Source organism: Dipteris shenzhenensis, chromosome 10, assembly GCF_047967505.1.
Source record: "Dipteris shenzhenensis isolate YYH24624 ecotype China chromosome 10, Dip_SZ_1.0, whole genome shotgun sequence".
NCBI lineage: Eukaryota > Viridiplantae > Streptophyta > Polypodiopsida > Gleicheniales > Dipteridaceae > Dipteris > Dipteris shenzhenensis.
Window position 1 is genome coordinate 895112 of NC_141605.1, and position 24679 is coordinate 919790.

A 24679-nucleotide genomic window follows, 5' to 3' on the forward strand; every position below is an offset into this window, starting at 1 on the left:
GTGATGTGCTTGGATGCACCACTATCAAAATACCATGTGTTCAATGTCTCCTTGACACTGAAAGAGCATGCATCCTTCGAAGGGTCATAGGTGCAAGTTAGGAAAGCATATGAGTCATCCTCGAGAGTGGTTGTAGTATGTGGACCAGCCACTGAAAAATCTGAAATGCAAGACAAAAAGGCATAATCCTCTTCCACAAAATTGGCGAATCCTTTTTCTTCTCCTTTGCTATTCTTTTCTTGCATTCATCAATGTAGTGGCCCGGCTTCTTGCAGTAGTGACAAACGCCCTTCCTCTTTGGCTTCTCTGCATCACCTTTAGCCTTATGAGGGCTGTCCAGAATCAGCTTTATGCTGATGTGTGGGCTGATTTCCATGTTGCTTTTGTTGCCCTTTCCATTTGAATTTAGAAAACATGGCATGCTCGCCAGCCCGTGTGGCCATGTTCTTTCTTGTTTGCTCTTCCTGCAACAAGAGTCCTACCAACTCGTGAAAAGAAAGAGGATTGCTACCCCCCCTCAATGACAAATTCAGCGAGGTATGAAAACCAAGATATGACTCAGGAAGAGAATTCAGAGTGGTGGTAATCATCTCTGAATCAGAAATGATCTCATCTACATTCAGCAATTGTTCCCTCAAATCGTAAAGCTTGGTTAGGTGAGCATTCATGGAATCACCCTCATCCATATGTGTGTGAGATAGTTCTCTCTTCAGGAATGAAACCTGGGCATCATTTCTGGGCTGCAAACATGCTCTCTAAAATATCCCAAGCCGTCTTCGAGGTCTTGCATGACCGAATGTGGGGAATGATAAACCTTTTGAGAGAAAGGGAAATGACTGAAAGAGCTTGTGCATCACGTGAATCCCACCTTTTTTGTTCCGGTGTGCGAGCCACCAAAGCAGCAATTGCTGCTCCTACCACTTGTCCTACTCTACCCTTGGAGTAGGAGTGACAGGTGTAGCCATAGTCTATGGCCTTGTCTCATCTTTGTTGACATAATCCCATAGATGTCTGCCAACTAAGATGTTGCGCACCATAAAGCTCCACAAGGAGTAGTTGGTGCCATCCAACTTATGCTCCTGTGCGAGGACACCAAAGACCTCATTGGGATTGTTATGAGCCATATCTGCCAGACAACTCTAAAAATGTAGCAAACCAGACAAGTGAAATCCCTTCTTGGGATGTAAGATGCACAACCAAAGTCTGCAAAAAATCTGCCCAAAATGACAATTTGCTGTGAAAGCCTATCAAAGGCCTAAAATGCACCAAATGCTCTGCAAATGCCCAAAATCTGCAAAATTTGTCTGTAAAAAATGACAAATGTCTGCAATGTCACTCAAACTGAGTCCAAAACTGCTTGCAAAGCTCCTAGATTATCTATCCACTGCCAAATTGCATCCAAAATGCAAAAGCCCCAAATTCCTGCAAGAAATTGCAATTCAAAGAGGGCAAATTGACCAAAAGCCCCAAATTTTGCAACTATCTGCAAATGCCCCAACTTTTGTCTGCAAGATTGCAAGCAAAATAAAAAAGCCCCAAATTTTTGGAGCAGATTCTGCAACTTGATTGCAATGTCTGCAACAAACAAAATGTCCCCAATTTTCTTCCAAAATATTCGCCAAACAATGGCTCTCTGCAAAATGCACCTGCAAGAATCGCCTGCAAGTGAGTCTAGTGCCAAACTGAGCTGCAAACTTGGTCGTACAGCTGTACGGTAGCTGAAGAACCCATACATAAGTACGGTGCAGGTACGGTGGCTGTATTGCGTTGTCAAGGTAGGTGCAGGTACAGCCGGCTGCACGGGCTATACAGTGAATGTAATGGTTGTACGGCCAATGAGCGATGACTGTACGGAAGCAGTACGGGAATTGTGCGTGGTGCTTGTACGGTAGTGTATGGAGCTGACAGCATACGAATGTACGGTGCTGTCATCGTACGAACCGTACGAAAGTTGTGCGCAAGATTGTACGGACGACGAGCGTACGGACCACAGTGTATGGAGCTTCCACGTGCAGTATGGACGAGGACAGCAGGCTTGGAGTCAGCGCTGGTACGGACTATCAGCAAGAGAGCGTACGGACTGAATTCTATACGTTGTATGGATAGCTGATGCAACAGTACGGATCTGTTGTACGGATGAAGAGCAGCAGCAAGAGCACGAGCAGTAGACACGAACGGGAGGAGCTTGGGCTGGAGGCAGTAGCTTGACAAGGCTCTGATACCAAATGTTGAATTGGAAGTGAGAAGCAAGAGAGCAAAGCAAAACGTAGAATTCTTGAATAGATAAGATAAAGAATCTGCAAGTGAGGAGGTGGTTTTGTCTAAGTGACAAAACCACACTAACCCACTAACTGTGGTTAAGGGGAAAAACCTCTAGTGAGGGAAAAGTGCCCCTAACTCACTTATGGATTACATTGGTCACTGCCTAGGATATGCCAATAATTCTAACATTTTTGACAAGTTTCAAATGTTTATATTTTAGCCTGATACTTCAGCTGTGTGACCTTTCCTTCCCTTTTGCTCACTTTCTCTTTCAATGGCTTGAGTTTACAACCTCCATGATTTTTCCACCAGAACTTTTAATTTCTGAATTCAAGAAAACATTTTACAAACTTCTCTTTTAAGGACCCATGTATGAATGTGACAAATTAAATTGCTCATTCATAGATATTAGTAATTTTGGCCAACAAACAACCATGTTTGACAAGTTGCAATTTTTGTGTGGCTATTAGCCATTTTTGGGAAAAGGCAACATGTTAAAATTTTTACAAACACTCCTCTCACATAAATTCTAACTGGGATGCTCTCTTGTAGGTGTACCATCAGCCAGGCCATGATTATGCATAAAGGCCAACTTCTATAGTTGACATGACCAAAGGCTATCATGTGTCATGGTGCACTGGCAAGACAAACAGACACACCCAATGTAAACTGGTTTTAAGACTTAATGTTGAGCTATAAAGCTCCCAATTGCAGGTGCTTGCCGCTTCCAATTCATAGACCTTTTAGGTATCTTTACTTTACCAATTACTATGGAGAAACTCAAACAATGATCCAAGGACACACAAACCATCATAGTTTTTCCATTGGGTATAATACATGGAAAACATCTCTGATTCTTGTGATATTATGAGAGACATCATTTGTACAAGTAACTCGACTCTGCTATTCACGATGGAGTTTATGGTTTTCAGCCTCGTGGCCGACTATCATGAGGTTAAAACCACAATATTTGGCTGGGCATATTTCTTGATTCATCTAGATACACAAAAGTGTGTTGTTTCTAAATGTAGCGGCTACTAGCCCAAATTATCTGGGCAGCACCTTTGTTTACATCGCTTGTTACCGAGTGTTTATGTTGAGCATCAAGCTGAATGTGGAGGCATGTACCAGCTGTATAAAACTGTATTATGGTAATGCAAGCATAACCAGTGCTTGGGTTCTATGCTCACCAAAAACTTGACCCTTTCTTAGGTGAAAACTGTTATGGAATGCAGATTTTCTGCAAACATTTAACAGACAGTCTACTTGTTTATTGACGTTGCTTTGGAAAGCAATCTAACATCTTAACATGCCCAAAATGCATCTTACAATAATACTGCCATATATGCACATTCAACTACCCCCAAGTTTGTGCTAACTGAGTCAGCTTCAAGCTGAACTACATCTACAATGTCTTTGCAAGTGCCAACTGAGTTTTGCTTCAAGCTGAACTACATCCACAATGTTTGCACATGTGCAAAAAACAAGAGGTTGACTTGTAATTGGGAAACTCACTTACTCAGCCGAGATTGCTGTTTTCACTGAAGGCAGCTGGACATGTGTAGACAACATAGAACAAAACACCTCAAAGTGGTATTTCTGCGGCCTTGAAGTACATGCCCTCTGACAGATGTGCTCCAAACTGCTCTCATTGGCTGTAGGTGCAAATGTGATCCATTGGTGTTTTCATTGGTTTTGATTTCAGATCTATATGGTTGTACAAACAGGTTGTGTGATTGTTGCTACTGCTCAGAATTTTGAGCTCCAAAGCCTGCAAAAACTAGTCTATTTCATGCTAGACCACTCCTGAGTATTTATTGATGCGTGCTGTGTGTGCCCTATCTAAACATAGGTTGAATTGCTGGACTAGACCTTGCATCCAGAGTGGTAGTTGTTAACCAGATACTGCTGGCTGCAGCCTGGCTTATTTGTTATTGTTGGTGCCGCTATAGAGAATGCATCACTGGCCGATAAGGAACTTCTTGTGGAGTGGGCTTGATGGATCTACAGATACCAGAGCTAGAGTGGCTTGGGAGACCTTGATTCTCCCCACAGAAGAAGGGGGGCTCAATATTATTGATCTAAATTTGCAGTGCCGGGCCTTGCTTTGAAAGGTTGCGGTCAGGGGGCTCTTGATTCGTTCTATACATGCCTACTCTCCCTCTTCCGATGGTGACTGGATGGACAATACCGTGTGCATCATTACCTTGACACATCTTAGAATTCATTCCTTCTCTCTTATGGTGCCTTTTTATGCCCCCTTGTGAACCCCTATATGAGGATGACAGAAGGCATGTCACATCATAGGACAATTTTGGATAACACTCCATAGTCAGTATGGTGGAATAAAGATTTGCATTCAAGAGGCATTGTTTCAATCGCAGTGGTCTAAATGGCTCTGAAAAGGGACATCCGGTTGGCAATTGATGGCAGTTTTACTACAGGTCTTTTGCATGGATGGTCAGCCATTCTAGTTGGCCAGACGATAGGGAAGATTACCCTACATGGTCTGCCAAGTATGAAACAAAGAAGGAAGAAAGGGGAGGGGGAATCTCCCAAACTCCCTATGTGAGGGGCACTTGATAGCAATCTCCTAAACCCCCTATATGAGGGGCACTCGATAGCTCCTTTCAGGCCTTTAATCTCGACATAAGAGAAGAGGGTACATCACGTGTTCCTGTCCCCCTTTGTTGATGCTTGTGGGCAGGGCCTTGCACCTTGTGCCCAGATTTTCTGGAGCATCTCACTCAGCTTTAGCATCAATGGCCACAAAAGCAACTTACGTGGTGAATCCACCAAAACCTGCCGTTGATTCTACAATGCTAACATCTGAAGCACACATCAAGGCTCTGGCTGTCACGGGGACGTGGTGGTGATGGCGAAATGTCTAAACTAATTGTCACTGAATTTAGCCTAGGGTACCAGGCTAGGGGCCTTAGTTAATGCCCAAAAGGTACCTATGATTTTATGTGCAATAAGTGCAACTCCGGTGCTATTAGAGTGGTTTCAATTTCTAAGGTCATTGGTTTGGTTCAGTGGGGTCATCCTTCAAAAACTGACCCCCTAGAGATCCTACAAACTAGGGTCATTGGTTCCTTTGCATTAGGGTCATGGTGTGCCATGTGACCCCCTAGGGGCATTAAAAATCCCACGCCTCATTTTGCCTATGTGTCTGCTGGCGGCCTATCTGATTGCCTTGTGTCACCCCTGGAAGCCCCTGGAGCCCTTCCTTGGCTTTCCTTGCTAATTTGAGACTTCACCCCTACCAAGGGCAGCTTTATTCCTAGATGGCGGATTTCTGCAGCTCTCCCTTTGCTGGATGAAGTGGAATTTCATGCTTTCTTTTTGCGATAGTTCTCCTCCCCTTGGTGCCCTCTGTTGCTGGCATGCTTCTGGGACCTGGACGCCTTCATTCTGGACCACTTCTGAAGGTTTTCTCGACTTTCTTCGCGACGGAAGTTCTTCTTTCCTGCATCTGAAGCCATATTCATGGGCGCCTCTCTTCCTGCTCCTGCCTGGTGCAAGGTGCACTGAAAAGGGAGATGTTTGTGGGCTGAAAACTCTATTCTGGTGGACGCATTCATGGCTGATTTGCTACAGCTTGCTGGACGCTCTCTTTTCTGATCTTTTCTGGCACTAGAAGACACTCATAGGCAGCTCCCTCCTACTAGAGTTTGCTGTCCGCTTCTCATCCTACTTCTGGAGCTGTTTCGGGCTGAAACATGCTCTTTCTGTTGGCTGAATCCTCATCTTCCCTTTCTACTCTTTGCTACAGCCATTCCTACTAAGTTCCTGCTAGGTTTCCTACTGAGTTCCTGCTAGGTTGGATGCCCTGCCATTGGCCCGGGAGAGGATTGGGGCAATGGCTGTGATACTCTCTTCCTAGGGGTGCAGTGGTTGGCCTTGGGCTCAGTAATGGCTTGGAAATGGGTAATGCATTGCTTGGCATGCTGTCAGACTGGTCTACTTGTGATTATGCATGTCTACTGAAAGCACTGGGAGTTGGTCACTAGCACAGCCACGGGTTGGCGTTGTATTGGGTTGCACTTGCGGGTGAGCTCTTGAAGGGAGTCCCTTTGTATTTTGAGCTAACCAAATTAAATAATACCGCAAGGGGTGCCAAGTGTTGGGGCCAAAAGGTGTCACTCTCTATGTTTCTGAGTAGGGGCATTCTAGCCTCCCTTGTCTTGAATGGCTCCATGATGCTATGCATGGCTCCATGTCTTGAATGGCTCCATGATGCTATGCATTGAAGTTTATGCTTTGAGTTTTGTTTGTGGACAAAGGCAATCTTTTAAGTTGGCTGTATTTTCAGTTTTGTGAGATAGTAGAGACAGTTACACTGCCCTTTGTGTTCAAAGGCCGGTTACACTGGCTGAGTCACCTAAAAAGCAATGGATTCCTCATGTTTATGCCGAACTCTAGTTGGTGCTCCAGTCAGTGGAAGCCAATACCAGTGAACGTGCAGCACCACTCCTACAAGCTTCCCGCACACTGTTCATAGGCGCACTGAGCAAATACGCTGCCTGGGGGGATGCTAGGTATTTCCAGACTTAATGCTCCTAGTCCACCTTCCATGCACAAGAGTCTAGGTGAAAATAGCAAGTCTAAGTCTTAGGTGAGAATAGAACAAGGTCAAGTTGGTCTTCAACTTTCACAGTTTAATCCACCACTTTGTAACAGTCAGTCCATCATGGCTTCATTGCTGCAGTTCTCTGCTGTTTGAGGACCAGCCTTAACCACAGATAAGAACAATCGCTTTCTCCATATGATAACTAGCATCAATAAGCAATTGCAGCCATATGTACATGCATTTAATATAGTCGACAAGAATGAGGCAAGACTATTGAAAATCTGGAATAAATTAACAAGTATGACACCTCTTTAATGTTTGAGTACATGTTTCATTCTATGAACACTAACTGCTATAATTTTGCCAAGCAATCCACCCAAGCAATTTCGGGACCATGTCCTTCTTGGTTGGGAGAGTATGCATATGGAAGCACAAGATATAGTTGAGTCTTATAAGTAGAGATTTTGGGACTCATATTTACAGGTTTCTCCTTTCAAGAAAATCTTTGACAAGACTCAACTTAGGAAGTATCGGGCAGGACTCACTCCAAAGATACAGGCCCAAGTGAACACTAAGGATATCAAAGATATTTCAGATCTTATGCATTCAGCCAATGTGGCTTATCTTATATATATGCAAGATCCTACTACTATGCCTTCACTACAGGCAAGGATACCAGGGGATAAAAAGTCAACGATCCCCAAGTTTCCCAAGGATCATAAGAGGGGATTTCAACCTCAGAAGCCAAGGGGAAACCAAGTACAAAGGCCTTATAAGGGTAGATCACAGTTTACCCATGAACAGATCGAAATTTTCAGGAAAGAGGGTAAATGCTTTAGATGCGGCAAAGAGGGTCATGTGGGTGCCCAGTGTCCAGAAAAGCCTTCAACTCTGAAGGGAAAAGAGGCAGAGAAGCCACGAAGAGCGCACAAACTAATGGCGGGGGGAATTCCTAATGTGTTGGGCCGTGTTTCAAACCCAGAGGAGCGAAGATTGCTGCTATCATGGGGCAAGATCGGAGACTAGCAAGCGCTGATTTTATTTGATCCAAGGGCTATAGGTAACTCTATATTAGAGGATTTAGCCCTGAGGCTTGGAATAAAGATGGAGGAGTTGGGTAAGGCTCTAGATGCTGACCAGAGGTTGTGTGGGAACCCTGTGCCAATCACTCCCTTAATAGGGAAGCTTTGTCTTCATGTACAGAGTTATGTGGATTAAGAAGACTCTCCACGGAAACATCATGATGTAGTCTTGGGTATGCCTTGGTTCCATCACAAGGCAATGAAGTTGACTCTTCCTGAGAGAGCGTTGGAGTTTGTACATAGGGGCAAAGTACAGCGTGTGATTGCTAGGAATAAAGGGGAAACTATTCCCATTGTATCAAATAGTTGTGTTGGAAAAGAAATAAAGTCTGCAGTTTCAGCTTACATGGTTTTTGTAAAAGAGAGAGATGTTGAAATGCATGCTGAAATAAGTGAGGAAGATCAAAATAAATTTTAGTTCCTTGAAAATTTTAAAGATTGTTTTTCTGACGCTTTGCCAAGGTAGTTACCCCCTGAGAGACCTGAAGATAATGGCATAGAACTCATTCCTAGCAGTGAGTCACATAATAGGCCCCCATACAGAGTTAGTGCAATGCAGCGAGAAGAGATCCAAGTGCAGGACTTGCTATGCAAGGGGCTGATTGACCTCAGTTCTTCTCCTTTTTGCTCCCTTGTACTTCTTGTATAGAAGAAATATCGTTCATTCCGTATGTGCGACGATTACCGCGCACTAAACAAAATGATCATCAAGTTTAGTGCCTCCAAAAGGAAGAAACCAAGGACATCGTATAGTTGCAATACAAGATTACGACTATATCTGTACATGTTCTATGCTTGGCTGCCCACATGAATCTGAGGTTTGTGCCAAGATTATAAGTAATGTAATAAAGGATTATCATGCAGAAAGAAAGCGAAAGCAACATTATAATGCTAGCGTCAAGGTGATAAAATCATAGGAGAGAATTCATGCGAAGGAGCCAATGAAGAGAAGCGATGAAGAATATGCAATGAGGTTGTTCATCTTTTCAATCAACGTGCATCAGGTCTGGACGTGGATACAAGGGCTTGCATATTTTATTGGATTGTCCAACATCCTTCGATGAGGGGATTCCTTACTGGATTGCAACATAGATTTGAACAACAAAAAATCTAAATTTGTATGATTGGACTTATTCTAGTCTTACAAAGCTATATCCTTCGATGAGGGGATTCCTTACTGGATTGCAACATAGATTTGAGGATGCTCATGGAGGTTTAGTAGCAAACATACGCAATACACTTGCTACAGTGAAAGTGCCTAGAACCTTTTAGGATTTGTTTTCAAAAGAGCCAGTATTATGATGCTAATCAATGGTACCACAATTTGGTCAGGCAAGGTTTTGATCTCCTTTTTTATTGGGTTTTGTTATTGGGCTCTATGGACCCTATGGAAGGGCGCAACCATCGGGTCTTTTTTTTCTTTCAAGAAAAAGGCTTCTATCAAGAATAAACAAAACTCGCAAAAGCAAGATCAAAGCAGAAATACGACATGCAATGCATGAAACAAAGCCTCGAGATGGCAAAAAAAGCTCCTCAAAAAGAGGTAGAAAAAATCCAAGGTTGAGGCTGAAAATCATTGGGTCTTTGGTGATCCCACTCTTGCTAAATATCAATTTTTCCGGGCACCTCTATGGCAATCACTCTATGATTGTCTGCGTGCACTAGATTATGCTGCTTTTCTATCATATAATGATATCTTATGATGCTGGAGGTCCTTGCTTTTAAAATTGTTTCTTTTAATATAATCTTCAATGGATTTCGCCAAAAAAAGTGTGTTTCAGACCTTTAAAGTCCATGTATGATTTGACTTGTCAACTCAAGATGCTGTCCACATGGCACTTTCACAATTCCTGTCACATCAATGATAGGAAGCTTTTAAATGGCACCGTGCTGACCACCATGACTTGACAGAAATATGGGTGGACTAGAGTTTGCTAAGCTTAGGAATTTGTGGGCAGTCTCAAAAGACTTTGGCAAATATACGAAGTTACCAACATTGTTTAAAAATGTAGTGCTTGAGGAATTCTTTCGAGAAAAAGTTTGCCCTCCTTGATCCTACTATGAAGCTATGTCATCGGCCAACTCGTGGAAAAGGGAGGGAAATTTTACACTATATATAATTATTCTTCGAATTTTGAAAGGAAGCCTTTAGCCAAGTTGACCATTACCTTACATGTAGCAGAAATGGGAACATTTACTACAGTGAAGGATGACTTGTGGGACATTTGAAGAAGAGTGCTAATTAAGTTGAAATGGGGATCAAAGCTAGCAGAAATGCTTCAGGATCAAGGAGAGCTAGTTTGTGTGTCAGTGCATTAAGAAATCCCTAAGAAAGATGAAGAGAACAAGATAGTAAGGATCTATATTGAGAGATGGTTATGTTAAATCAATTTGAATTGTAGGATTGTAGTTCCTATTCTCGAAGACCCTTGTGGTGGTGTAACTGAGATCTGGGTATACAAGGAGAAAGGAAGCAATCACATGGCAGAAACTGTGTAGTTGAAGAGAGGATCTCACTTAGTTTAGGATCATATAGGAAATCCATAGCAATTACATGTTCAAATAAATGCACAAGAGGAGTAGATCTCCACGACATGGTTGAGCTACCTGCTAATGTAAGGTTGCTATGGTTGCTGTCAAAGTGTAAGATGGATGTTTAATGTCACAAGCTTTGCCTGTCCTACAGTCGATCTCGCTTCCTTTTTAAGATTGATTCTATTTAAGCTCCTATGAGGTTTTGTTCCCTTTGTATGATCCCCCATGCTGCCTGAAGTCCTACCTCTGACAACAATCCAACTTCAAAGCTAAGTGAGGCTTGTAGTTGTATGTCATTGGGCACCCTTGTTGAGCATCCATCGATATTCTTATATTTTTGTTTTGCTGCCCAAGATGCCTTCCTCATGTTGGAAGCCCAAGATATCTGTAAGAAGATTAAGAGGCTTCAAAAACTAATTCATATGAGGATGGATAAATAAACGGCTGGAGGCCAAACAAATTCTAAACCCTTGAATGTTCCTTATATGAAACAAGGGGTCACTGCTACTTAGCCCTTAGGAGAAATAGAATTGAAGGTGAACTACTGACAACCAGATTAGGGTTTACAATTTATAAATGGAGATCGAAGCCATCACAAGTTTTTTTTTTGGGGCTTCAAAAAAGTAGAAGTTTCCATGTTATGCTTTCAAAATCATGCAAAATCAGCTATCCCTGAGGTTGCTGACAAGACAGAGGCCAGATGTTTGGAAGTCTAGCTATGAGGATTCTAGTTCAATGCCTATGATTACCTTGCGGCAGATAGGAACATCTAGTGTGGTGGGCCATACAACCACATATTTCTTGATCTGTGTGAATGTAAAAGTACCTGCAGGCCACGCTTTGCAGAAATGAGCACATTGCTTAGATGTCTTCCTAGAGTCCCAGTTTCCCTTCTCAAGGCATAATTGATGTTGAGCTAGACATTGATGAGGGTGGCTGCAAGATGAATCTTCTGCCTCCCATTGCAAAGCTGCAAACGTGCAACCTACATATGCCAGGCTTTGATACGAGGCACTGTCTCCTAGACATGGTTCTTGGGATGGTTGCATTGATTCGATCAATCATACATCCTTTTCAGGTGCGACAGGGTACCAAATAATGCTCCATTGCTAGCTGTGCTAATCTATTTAGAGACCTCAGAAACATGGTGGGTCCGCTGCCCCATTGTGCCTAGCTGACGGCTTGTAGAATGCCACCCTTTGAGTTCTGGAACCCGGGGTGCCAGATGAATGGCTATGGATCTCCTAGCTGCATTGTAGGCTGGCCTAAGTGAAACTTATATGAAGGTCTTATCAACCTCTTCATCAAGGAACCCTTTCGACTAAGGAGAGCCTTAGAAAATGTCCATTTGTGGGAGGCTTTCATTGCCCCCATTCCTTGGGGGGTTCCTGAGAAGATTGTCCTACACTAGAAGCTTTCAGGGCTGTAAATCTGGAGTAAGTCAACATGTAATGAAGTTTCCCAAGAGGGTTTTGCTTTGCATGCCTGGATCCCTTCTTGGATTGGGGAAGAATGACCATTTGACTGGCCACTTGGGCTCTGATGTCACCCGTGCTGTCCACTCCTGCATGTAGAAAGCTGTAAATTAGTCTCTATAACTGTCCCATGCCTCCTTTGTAGGTGCACTAGTAGGATGCAATGGGCCAAGCCATGACTAACACACCTCTATTATAACCACTTGCGACGAACACTCTTTAGGGCTCATGCTCCTTTGCGTCAATCTCCACCTAGCAACCAAGTACCACTCCATCTCTCTCTTGGGGATTCAGTGGAAACAGAGGGATCTCCTGAAGTAAGAGAGAGCGCTTTGTCCTGTGAAGAAGTCAACTTAGTTATGCCTCTTACTCTAGGTGCTTGAAGCGTCAGATAACAGTCCAAGAGGAGTCTGGCCCTTTTCATACTACGAGCCTATGCTCTGAACGGACTTGCCTCACATTAATCCTGAATGCAGCATCTTGTTGGTGGGGGGGGGGGGGGGGGGGGAGCGAGACAATGCTACCTATCACAGTCTTGCCTTCAAGTTCTTGTACGATGGGCTCTATCTATTGGTTGTACTCAAGTGAAAGGGGGATTCGAATGTATGTTGTTAGTTGAGCTCTTCTAGACAATCCAAATCGGTCACCTTCTGAAGATTGAAACCAATCTGCTGAGCCAAACAATAAGCTCAAGAACTTGCTTGTATGTTGCTAGCTGACCTCCTACAATCAAGTGAAAATGGTCATTGTCTGAAGGTTGAAACCAATTTGCTAAGTAAAACAATAGCCTCGAGAACTTGCATGCATGTTGCCAGCGGAGCTCCTATAGTCAAGCAAAATGGTTACCTTTTGAAAATCGATTTGGTGAGTCCAACAATAACCCCAAGGACTTGTTTTCTGTAAAACCCCAAAGCAAATAGGAAAGGAGAGAATTCGAAGAAGGAATAATGGATACGAAAGACAAGGGAATGTAAGTGGGAGAACGAGGAAAAAGATATCAAGGAGGAAGGGGAAAAGGAGGGGAAGAGCCTGATGGAAATTCTGTTGCTGTTTTGCTTGAGTCTACATCAGATTATACTAGTAGAGTTTGGGGCTACCCCTCTATAGCTTGATGCAGTCTTCTAGGTGATCATTCATCTCCATAGCATCAGGGACTTTGGTACCAAGACATCCGAACGACAAGGATTGCCAGGGCATCCATGGCATTGGAGGTGGAGGAGGATCAGAGAGGAGCTGGTATGCTCTGACTACAAATGGACAGATTGACACTGTTTCAGTATTGCCTTGAGACTCCATGCAGCCCGCTTGCGTATCAGTAGGTCAACCAGATCATTAGAGAGGATCTCTTGTAGCACTACACATACAGGTTCTGGTTAGCACCTATTGAGCTTTCGGTTAATCCCAACTTCTACAAGGATCACTGCCGATGGATAGGAGGGTTTTACAGAACCACCAAGCTACATGCAGATTCATCTCCCACTTGCATTCTGGATGTCGACTGGTCATGTCCGGGTATCTTGACATAGGCTATGGATTGATTCAGGGTGGGCAGAGGACATCCGATGTGAGGGACCGCCGATCTGCAGTTTATGTGATATGCAGGAGATCGAGACAAAGGACCAATTTGCATTTAGATGCCATGTATTCTACGAGATATGTGGACGACATCATTGTCCTTTTAGTAGTGGTCTTAGCTGATTAAGCGAGTTTCTGGCACATCTTGATAAGTGACATGTGGCCACTTTCCTTTTTGAGGCCAAGAGACACAGAGACCAGCTTATATGAGCACCAAAAGGGCCACATCAGGTACCGGCTGAGAGCAGCCAGAGCACGATCATGGATTTTCTCCGGTGACTCGAGCGAGGGATAGCAGGGGACCAGACATAGTCGAGAGCCAGAGATCATGACTCCACAGACACGACCCTGGGTGGACACTCACATGAGGATCACATACATATGCTATCTCTTCGATGTGGGGAGATAGTTCACTGGATTGACGATAACCAGACAGTGGGCTACATCATGGAGACTACAAAGGAGGAGGGATGGACGTGGATAGACCGATCGCTATCAACGATCTGTCATTGACTTCCTTCCTCAACGCCAGCCCTCACGAGATTGTGAGGCTTTGTCAGACGACTCCTTTTGTTTATCTTCAGTCATCTGGTGGTGTTGGTCCCGTAGACAGCATACACAGGTCCCGTCACTCACATGGACAGCCGATTTTTTGGTAGGCGGCCAAGGGACTTCTCCTTGGTGTTTTCCCTTTTTGAGTTTCTCTTGCAGTAACATTGTGATGTATTACATTTTCTCATCACAGGCATCAGCCTTGGGTAGGGATGCCCGTTTATGGGCCACACCCTTAGCCTTCATTGTATCTGTTTTTTTCCAGTCTCATAGACCCTTTGGTTTCTTGTTTCTGACGCATCAACACAAGATAGGTACCTCGTGTGGCTTGTGTTCATGTGGCATGCCAGGGGGGCTACGTGGCCTTGTGATTTTTGTGGTGTCTATTGTGCGGGAGCTTTCTTTGCAATAGATCTGTGTTTCTCTATTGTCTAGGTTCCTATTTGTCTCTGTGAACAGGCAGTGACAACCACCATGGATCTCATAGTATCTATCATCACATGTTCTTGTGTCTCCATCTCCTACAGGTGGAATAATTTACAAAGCATCAACTCTGGTTGTTCAATGTCGCATTTTGCCTTTATTTCAAAGCAGTACATACTTCATTCTTAATTACTGATGTCATTAAGAGAAATGCATTTTTCTGCACGAAGGAGATCTCATTTATCTAGTAGAAATTGTTTTAAGAAGAAAGTACAGGAGCGTTCTTCCCCACGAAATATAGAAAGGATCTACTCATTTAACAGACAAGCTCTATTGCTCATGGATATTCTCCACCAACCAGGAGGGCTGGGATGGCAAGAAGAGGGAGAAAGAAGAAGGGGCAAGCAGAGGCTGGGATGGACGGTTTGTGGTGGGTGACAGATGTGCAGGGGAAGAGAGTGCTGAAGAGTAGGGGAGGGGTCGCCAAGGCTGGAGGCTTGCTGAGTAGAGGGACTTCCCGTGTGCTAGGCAGCTGGCAGTATGAATCAAGAGGTGGAGATGAACTGGTATATGGGTACTCAGTCTGGATCAGCACTGAAGAATGTTAAGGTTGTGGGGAGTTTCGTTTGTAAAAAATTGTCAGCAATCAATAGTTGTAACCAGATGGTTCTGGTTTGCTTTTTCAAATGACATTGGTTATCTCCACAGAAATGTGGGAAGGTTTGTGAATATAGAGGTAAGATTTTGATGTAGTGTCTTGGCTCTCTAGAGTACTGTGGTGTTGATTTTGTATTTGCTGAAATGTAATAAACTGTATACAGATACTGAGTAAGCACATTTGAGTTGATAGATAGACATATTATGTGAGACATTATAGGTATTTTGTAACCTTCAGACTGCCCCACACCTGATCTTTTGCCTCTAATATTTATCTGGCAACATTTATACACCTGCATGTTGAACTTTAGCATTGTATTTCAATAGTCCTTGAAAATGGAAGCAGGTTCCTGGCAGTATGTGCCAGACCAACAACTGCCATAATGAAAAGCTATAAATGTGCTAGGAGTGTCTGTGGCTCATTAAAAAATGTGAGTCTAGGATGTAAAATCCTTGAGGTAATTAGGGAACCTGATTTTTAGAACTGAAAGTGGATGTGTGTCAGTTGCAGAACTACAGTTCTTTTGACAGTCAAGTCTGGCTCGTTTTGATTGCAGAAGGTGCAACAATGTATTGGAGCAGATGCAATCAAGCGCTTTGGATTGGAAAGGCTATCCTTTGGGGTTCGGGCAGCTGGAGGCCTCTTGGGGTAAATTTTCTGATTTTGTTTTGTTGAATTATATTTTGGAGTCAAGGGTGAACTTAAATTCTCCACCCCTACTCAAAGCATACTTTGATGTGACTTCTCATGTTTGCAGGATGATGTTTAGCTCTCTATATCTGCTAAACATGCAATATGGGATTCGTATACAAAAAACGTCAAAGATAACTTGATGTTGTGAATCCTCACTCAAACATGACTTTGCAGATGCTTCTTATGCTTGCATGCCATGTTTATGACTCTGTATCTTCCAAAAGTGGTATAGTTTTGATGACCGTTATAGTGGATTCCTATTGGAGGGCAATAAATGCTATATCTTCAGCTTGAGCTTTCTTGAAGGCCTATGTTGACAGTTGTGTCCACTTTATTTTTTAAATTTCTGAGAAAAAAAAATGTCATACCTTAGCGCCAAGGTAAAAACACAACTCCCCTAAAAGGGTACAGAGACATAGAGCTTAGGTGAAAACACAACTCCCCTAGAAAGGGTACAGAGACGAGGAGATTTCCCCCGACCTATGGGGTGATTCCTTGGACAAGAGGCTGGTAAAGAGCCACTCAGGGTCAGGTTGCCTATAATGGCATACAACACTTCTCTCTTCAAAATGTAAGAAAGGGCCCATCTTCCTCAGAGTGTATGCACAATGTCCCATCTTCCTCGGAGTGATCTTTCCCATCTTCTCCGGAGTGTATGAACAATCTGCTGCTAGAAACAAGTGAGGGTCGCAAGAAAAGCAGCACTCTGCTGATGCCCTGTCTGCATCTGGCAATAACCTCCCATCTATGGCATTGACCAGGAGCCCCCTCTGTCATTAGGTGGGATCTGCTGTCCTGTGAAGATTATATCAATGCTCCCCTGAAAACCTCATAGCCACAAGGTGGCCCTCTGTCCGTCATACCAGCCAAGTGCATCCCATGTCACATCTCTTCCTGGGTGCCGGCAAAGACCAATCTCAAGGCTCCGACAGTTGTGTCCACTTAATGGCACAGTTTTTTGCAAGCATTATATGGATGATTTTTTATGAATATAAGCTACATATATCAGTCTTCTTAAAAGATTCAAGTGATATTTAGGTTTGTGTAAGAAAAAGATTTAGATTGTTCTATTTGTATACTAGCATGATAGAGTTTCATTTATTGTAGCTGATCTCACCTATTTTGCTGGTAGACTGATTGCATATTGATTTGTATATTTCCGAATTTTAGCACTAATGCAGCGAATTCTAAATATTGAGAATGGTTCTGAACAGGTACATTGAGGAGACTCGAAAGGTTTCTGCAGTGGACATTCCTTTATGCAAGATATCTCCATACTGCATCGGTGAATACATGCACATGGATAAGAATGCTAGAAGCTGTTTGGGGGTTTGTGCTCATTTCCATCCTTTGGATATGATTGTTGGTGTCTGTCTGAATCGTTAGTGTATTTAGTAATAACCTATATATTTGCCAATTCTTTGATACCGTTCTCTCTCCCCCCTGGAACACACAGACACATTTACGCTTAAAAGAGGCAACGATCTGAACTTCCCCCATGGAACACCACAGATGCATGAATGCTTAAAAGAGGCAAAAGTCTCAACTTTCCCCCTGGAACACCAGAGACACACGAATGCTTACAAGAAGACCATACATCAGTAGTTTGTCAGACATTTTGGGGACTTCCACCATTCAGCATTTCCATAAAGCTACTACACATCCTTCAAAATAATAAAACAGAGCACTTATTAAAGAGGTCCATCCCATTTATACTCTTGATCCAAGTGATCCTCTCCAAAACAGGATTTATTACCTTCAGAGAGCTCCCTTTCACTTTTAGCTGCTCTGTTTCCTGATGCTGTGTCCTTTGCATTACTCTCTGTAGAACTTCTGTTTCAAGCCATCCCTCTGCAGTCCCAGTGATGAACAAGTTTTCCATTCTGTTAAGCATTGAACAAATATACAGCATTTTTTCAATGCAAGTACTGATTGTCATGGTGAAAGCTGTTACAAGGACTGTTGATTTTCTCACCATTCATTCCATTCCATCTCTTTCCCAACTCATTTTCCAAGGCATCAGTCCTCTCCAGATTCATATTGTTAAAACCACCAAGCTGCATGGAAGCACACCCACCAGTTAAACTGTACACTTGTGCCGCCTTGAGACTTCCACTCTCAACTCTTTTGGAGTCCATAGAGTTTTATACTTTTGATCAATTCAACAAGGTTCTCCATTGATGTTGTTATTGTCTTACCAAGCAGCTTGAACATCTTTGAATAGCCTCGTAGAAGCTAATCTTCTTCATATAGGGGTCAAAGTGATAGTCACTGGCAACCCACGCAGTGGACACAAGAAAGAGGAGCAGCATCACAATGGAGATTTAGACATTCTGCATTGTGCCATTTGATTTGACTGTAGAATGTCCATGGAGTACTTCTGTTAGTGGAATGACAAGCATTCTGATCTAAAAATACCTGAATGCCCAATATAATAATGCAATAGCCTAAGATTAATCATCCCACGCTTTGTCTTCAAGAGAGACTGAATTTTAATGATCTCCTCCCTATGTTCCCCTGCCAAGATCATGTCATCCCTCCTCCTGAAAGAGATACAGGTTGGCAGCTGAGATTCTAAACAATCCTATGCATCTGTCATACTCATCGATGTGTGGATACCATGCCCTCCAGGCCTGTTTCAGCCCATGGAATGCCTTCTAATGCACACTCGATGTAAAGGACTTTCTCTGATCTCGTCGTTTCTCACAGGATAAATCTCTCCTCGTCGTATCAATTATCACGGGCGATGGCTTTAGAATTATTCCTCCCAGCCAACTCTCAGGGATCGTTGATGCGTCATATTACGTATATATATTCTTCGTTATTTTCCATTATCCTTATCCCTGAGACCCTCAATTCCCTAGATAGTTCTCCTTGCCAAATGTCAACATTTTGGCCTCTCCACTTGGTGCACCATTTTACCCCTCTCTTGGGGCACATTAAAATCCACTTGCCCCTTGGCATTATTGCACATTTAGGTGCACCTAGGCCTTAGCACTCAGAACTATCTAGTCAATGCCATTCCGCCCTCACCTAGGACCTTGGCAGTTACTTCTCTTGACCATTTAATTACGCACATTAACTATTACAAAAGTTGGTCATCTAAGAGAAAATGCCCACCGATCTATCCGAGGTCATGCTATCTCGGCTAGAGCATAACATTCCTTCCCTCTTCAAGCATCAGCGTCCTCGATGATGAAATCTGGGAACGCTCTCCGTAACTGGTATACAGATTCCCAGGTAGCTTCCGATAGAGGCTGACCATGCCATGCAACCAACACCGTGGGTATCTTCCGATTTCGTATCTGCATTGTTCCTCGGTCCAAGATTCTGGTTGGTTTGCGCCTTGCAATATCCTCTATCTCGTGAAACAAAACCACACCTTCGATTAGTGAGTCACCTGTATGCAAAAATTTCTTTAAGCGCGAAACATGAAAAACCGGGTGCACCTTACACCCCTGTGGTAATTCTAATTTATAGGCTACACTGCCTATTCTCTTTAGAATTGACCACGGCCCACAGTATCGAGGTGATAACTTAGCACACTCTCCTGAAGTCAACGACTTGGAGTGCGAAGGAATTCTGAGAAAAACTTTTTTCCCTTCTTCAAATACTCTTATAGACCGATTTTCATCCGCATACACCTTGGCTCTATCCATAGCCTGGCGGATATTAGCTCTCGCAAGTGCTAGCATCTCCCGCATCTGAACTACAAAGTTCGCGGCACTAGGCACTTTCTGAGGTACTCCAACTATAGTCGGATTGGCTGGTCTATAACCATAGTTCAGCTCAAACGGACTGAACCCGGTAGATGAATGTTTCCTATCATTGTAGGCAAACTCCAACAATGGCAACCACTTGTCCCATGTATGTTGCCTCAATGACACATATGCCCTCAGCATATCCTCTAAAGTCTGGTTGACTCTTTCCGTCTGACCATCCGTCTCAGGATGATCCCCACTACCCATTCCCAACTCAGTCCTTAGTGTCTCAAATACCGCTGTCCAAAAATGACCGGTAAATCTGACATCTCTGTCTGACACTATGGATCTAGGCAATCCATGCAGACGAAATATATGTCTGATGAACAAATCCGCCGCTTGCGGGGCACTAACAGACTCTCTAGTCGGAATGAAGTGAGCTATCTTGGTTAGACGATCAACCACTACAAGGATAGAATTATACCCTCCTTGTGTTGCAGGTAGCCCTACAATAAAATCCATGGAAATGCTCTCCCACTTACTTAGTGGTATTTCCAAGGGCTGTAAAAGTCCGGGTGGCTTCACCCGCTCGACCTTACTTACCTGACATGAGAAACACCGTGTCACATACTCATGAATATGCTTTTTCATCCTTGGCCAAAAGAAATCTCGCTTCACGAGATCATACGTCTTCTCGACACGTGGCTGTCCCGCACACGGGCTATCATGGCACTGTCGAATGACTCTCTGCCTGAGATCATTCTGACCAGGTACTACAACCTTGCCATTTCTAACTAGCATACCATCCCTTATGGTATATCTTGCATAAGTTTGGCCTTTTTTGGATGCCAGGTCATCCTTTTCATTTTCCCCGGGTTTTAACACATGAGCTTTAGGCCATAAGCTCTGGACAAACTCGTCCACCTTCTGAGTTTCTCTGATCTCGGTCATTAGAGCACTCTCTAATACCGTGAAACTCAGGTTGTGCATAATGCGAGACAACGCATCAGCCACCTTATTATCTTTTCCTCTTCGGTACCGAATCGTCAAATTAAACTCCTGCATGAGCTCTGCCCACCTAGCTTGGCGGCCCCTCAAGTCAGGCTGTTTACAAAAATGTTTCAGAGTATCATGATCCACATCCACATAAAACTCTGAACCATACAAATAATGCCTCCATGTTTTCAAAGCATGGATAACTGCATACAACTCCAATTCATGAGTTGGCCAATTCCTTTGAGAGGGAGAAAGCTTCTTGCTTTCGAAGGCTACTGGCCTTCCCTCTTGAAGGAGGACTGCTCCTACCGCAATGCCACTTGCATCAGTTTCTAGGAACAACGGTTTCTGGGGATCAACTATTTTAAACACCAGTCCTGAGACCACAGCTTGTTTTATGGTGTTAAAACTTTCCTGTTGATTGTGTCCCCAAATAAAAAGTACTTTATCTGAGGTCAGATCAGTCAATGGCGATACTATTCCGGAATATCCTTTGATATGCCTTCTATAAAACTGGACGAATCCCAAGAATGATCGCAACGCGGTCAGACTCTGAGGGATTGGCCAAGTTAGTATCGCAGCCACTTTCTTCGGATCCATTTCTACCCCCTGTGGAGTAATTATGAACCCTAAATACTCAAGCCTAACCATACACAGTATAGTTTTCTTTTTATTCACATAAAGACTGGCTTTCCTCAAAGTACTGAACACTATCCTTAAGTGTTCACGATGTTCAGTAACACTTTTACTGAATATCAGGATGTCGTCAATAAAATGTACTACGAACTTTCCGATATACGGACGTAGTAAATCGTTCATAAGCATGACGAAGGTCGCTGGAGCATTCGTAAGTCCGAAGGGCATTACCAAAAACTCATAATGACCAAACCTGCTTCTAAAAGCGGTTTTATGCACATCCTCGGCTCTAATTCGGATCTGATGATAGCCGCACTTAAGATCTATCTTGCTGAAAATCACGGCTCCATGTAATGCATCTAGCAAATCATCAATCCGAGCCATCGGATACCTGTGCTTAACAGTGATATTATTCAATGCTCTGTAATCTATACAGAGGCGAAACGTATCATCCTTTTTCCTCTTTAATATCACTGGCGAAGCAAAAGGTGAGAAACTTGGTTGAATCTGCCCCAACTTGAGGTATTCTTCCAGTTGCCTACACACCTCCGCTTCTTCAGCAAAACTCATTCTATAGGGAGGTCTATTTACAGGTTCTGCCCCCGGGATCAGTTCAATCTTATGCTGAACTTTCCGCTCTGGAGGTAACCCATAAGGTAGTTCATCCCTAAAACATTCAGAGAACTCCTCTGTTATAAGATTAGCCAGCTTGGCCATCTCACCACTTTGCGTAACATCAGTGCTAGCCGAAGACTCATCCACCGACTCTACCGATGTTGTGCAAAGATATAAAAACTCTACTTGAGTCTTTCTGATTTCCATCACGGAAACCAACGGTCCCTGAGGTATATCTTTTTCATCTCGCAAGACATAAAGCACATCATTCATCTTGAATTGATATACGTGCTTTTTCCAATCAATGGCTGGATTCTTCCTAGAATGCCACGCCATTCCCAGGGCTATATCTGCATGAGCAAGCTTGGTCATTTCAAAATCAAGCTTCTCAGCATAGTCCTGAATCCGAAGCTCCAACTGGGTAACCCTTTGGTCCCATACTTCAGTTGAACTTCCATCGGCCATCCTGACTGTATACGCATAGTCAGATGGACTTGTCTTTAGTTTCAGCCTCTTCACGAGCTTGGAGTTAATCACATTGTGAGTTGACGCTGAGTCAAACAACACAATGACATCATGACTGGCCACTTGCCCTTTCATTTTAATTAACTCCGTATCATTGAAGGCCGTATACCCCGTTGCTGCGGGCTTAGATAGGATGTTATCAGGTGCACTCGTCACTAACTTAGCAACAGACACACATAACAAACAAGGTACTAACCTCTGAGAAGGTCCCGCCAGTTGCATCTGCATATGTTCCGCGCTGGGACTCTCCTGCATTTCTACGTCGCATTCAGATATTATCATATTAGCCGTGCGACGGTCTTTATTCAGCGGACAATCCTTCCACTGATGTCGCTGAAGGCAGCCGAAGCACAATCCTTCTTTTCTAGCTTTCTGTTTTTGTTCAGGGGTCAACGAGGACTTTGACCAAGCCCGGGCTGCCATTGGAGTTATTTTTCTTTTCACCCCAACGGTGGTACTTGTTTTTACTGGTCCCTCAACCGGCTTCACCTGCTTGGTTTGGCCACTTGGCTGCGAGACACTTGTCTTTGAAACCCATTTCCTCGGAAATCCCCCTTTTTTCGGGTACTCATACTGAGTCCCTGCCTGCACAAATCCACTAGACCTGCCTCTAGCATCCTCATAGTTCAGGGCTACTGCAATAGATTCATCTAATGTAGTCACATATTTAGCCCGAACTTGCATTTTGATCTTGTCGTTCAGTCCATAGATATAGTCTTTTAACTGAACCGACATAGGGAGAGGGTCTGTTATTTTCATGACACATTCCGTGAATTTGTCAGTGTACTCTGCGACTGACAAGCTCCTCTGACGAAGATTTCTATAAGCATCCCAAGCTCGGGATTCTTCATCAGGTGGGAGAAAGTGTTTCTTGAATTCAGCTTTGAACCCTTCCCAGGTGGTTGGAGCAACTTGATCCTTCTGTTGCTTTATCCACCATCTGTCCGCTGCCTCAATAAACAGGTGTGTGGCCTCGCGGATTTTCTTTAGATCGGATCTAATCTCACAAATGGCGAAGGCTTCTTCCCACTTGTGTAACCAAACCTCGATCACATCAGAGCTGCACTCGGTCATCCGACCAGCGTACTTCTCCGGTCTATAATTAGCAATATTGGGCACTTTGACCCTTGCGCGCTCTAAGGAATGTATACTGGGCTCTGGCTGTGCTGGAGCTTTGCCCTTATCAATCCTAGACGGTCTAGCCGACAAGGCTTGCACCATCTCCCTGATCTCATTTTGACCAGCATTCACTTGAAGCTACTGGTTCATAATCTGCTGTAAAGCATCCTCTAATATTGAAATCCTACCAATCAAAGTAGGTGCTGCCTGATGTGACATCTGTTGTGTAGACTGTACTCTAGACTCACTAGGATTCACTCTTGAATTCTGTCCTTCTGCTTCCATAGGTTCACAGTGGAAGATGGGTTTTTTTTTTTTTTTCTCTCTTTGTTGTGTCTTTTTTTTTTTTCTCTTCTACAGTGCAGAATTCACAGGACCATATGAAAACACAAAAAAAACTGCACGGAAAGAAAGGGCCCCCTGATCTTTTCGACGATCCCGGCTGCTCCAGCTATTCGTAGGTACGACCCACTTGGCTCTTTGATGCAAATTCCACGATAGACAGTCTTGCAGGCTCACCACTATGCTTTGGAACGTATCTTCACACAATGAGCCGGTTTTTTTTTGTGCGTCTTGGTTTTGCACCACCCTTTTTCCCCATCCTTCGCAAGCGACCTTTAGTTTCCCACAGCCACAGCGTCTGGCCCTCCGTTGCCGGGTAACACGAAGGAAATGCTACGCAAAACAATCACCAGGTTGACGGGCAAAACGGAGACTCCTGCGACCAGCGATGAACTCCCTGAAGGTCACGAGGCGTTTGCCGTCGACGGAAGCCGTACCTTCTCTGAGAACAGGTTCCGATTACGGAAGGTCCCGCTACCCAATTATCCTACGCCTTCACCTAATTCGTCGTAGATCGTGCACGTCGCTCAATCACGTATCGCGTGCCTGCGCTCCTTTATCACGACCAGTCACCTAACACCCCGCCATCTTCTGTCACGTGAAGATCACGATCCCTCTGTCTGTGTCTCCGTTGGACGTCACGCTTAGCAATCCGTCCCTGTTGTTCGTCGTTACTAACCACGTATCCCTCGATCTCTAACCTTGCTCTGATACCACAATGTAAAGGACTTTCTCTGATCTCGTCGTTTCTCACAGGATAAATCTCTCCTCGTCGTATCAATTATCACGGGCGATGGCTTTAGAATTATTCCTCCCAGCCAACTCTCAGGGATTGTTGATGCGTCATATTACGTATATATATTCTTTGTTATTTTCCATTATCCTTATCCCTGAGACCCTCAATTCCCTAGATAGTT

At 43.7% G+C, this 24679-nt stretch overlaps 1 protein-coding gene across 2 annotated transcripts in view; it reads left to right on the forward strand.

Annotated features, from left to right (window-relative positions):
• DPD1 (Polynucleotidyl transferase, ribonuclease H-like superfamily protein) overlaps positions 1-24679 on the forward strand; it is a 247130-nt gene that overhangs the window by 109213 nt on the left and 113238 nt on the right. For both annotated transcript variants that reach the window (XM_087380227.1, XM_087380228.1), the window contains 2 exons: positions 15692-15783; positions 17043-17157. In XM_087380227.1, coding sequence (XP_087236353.1) covers positions 15692-15783; positions 17043-17157 — 207 coding nt within the window. The remainder of the gene's footprint in view (positions 1-15691; positions 15784-17042; positions 17158-24679) is intronic.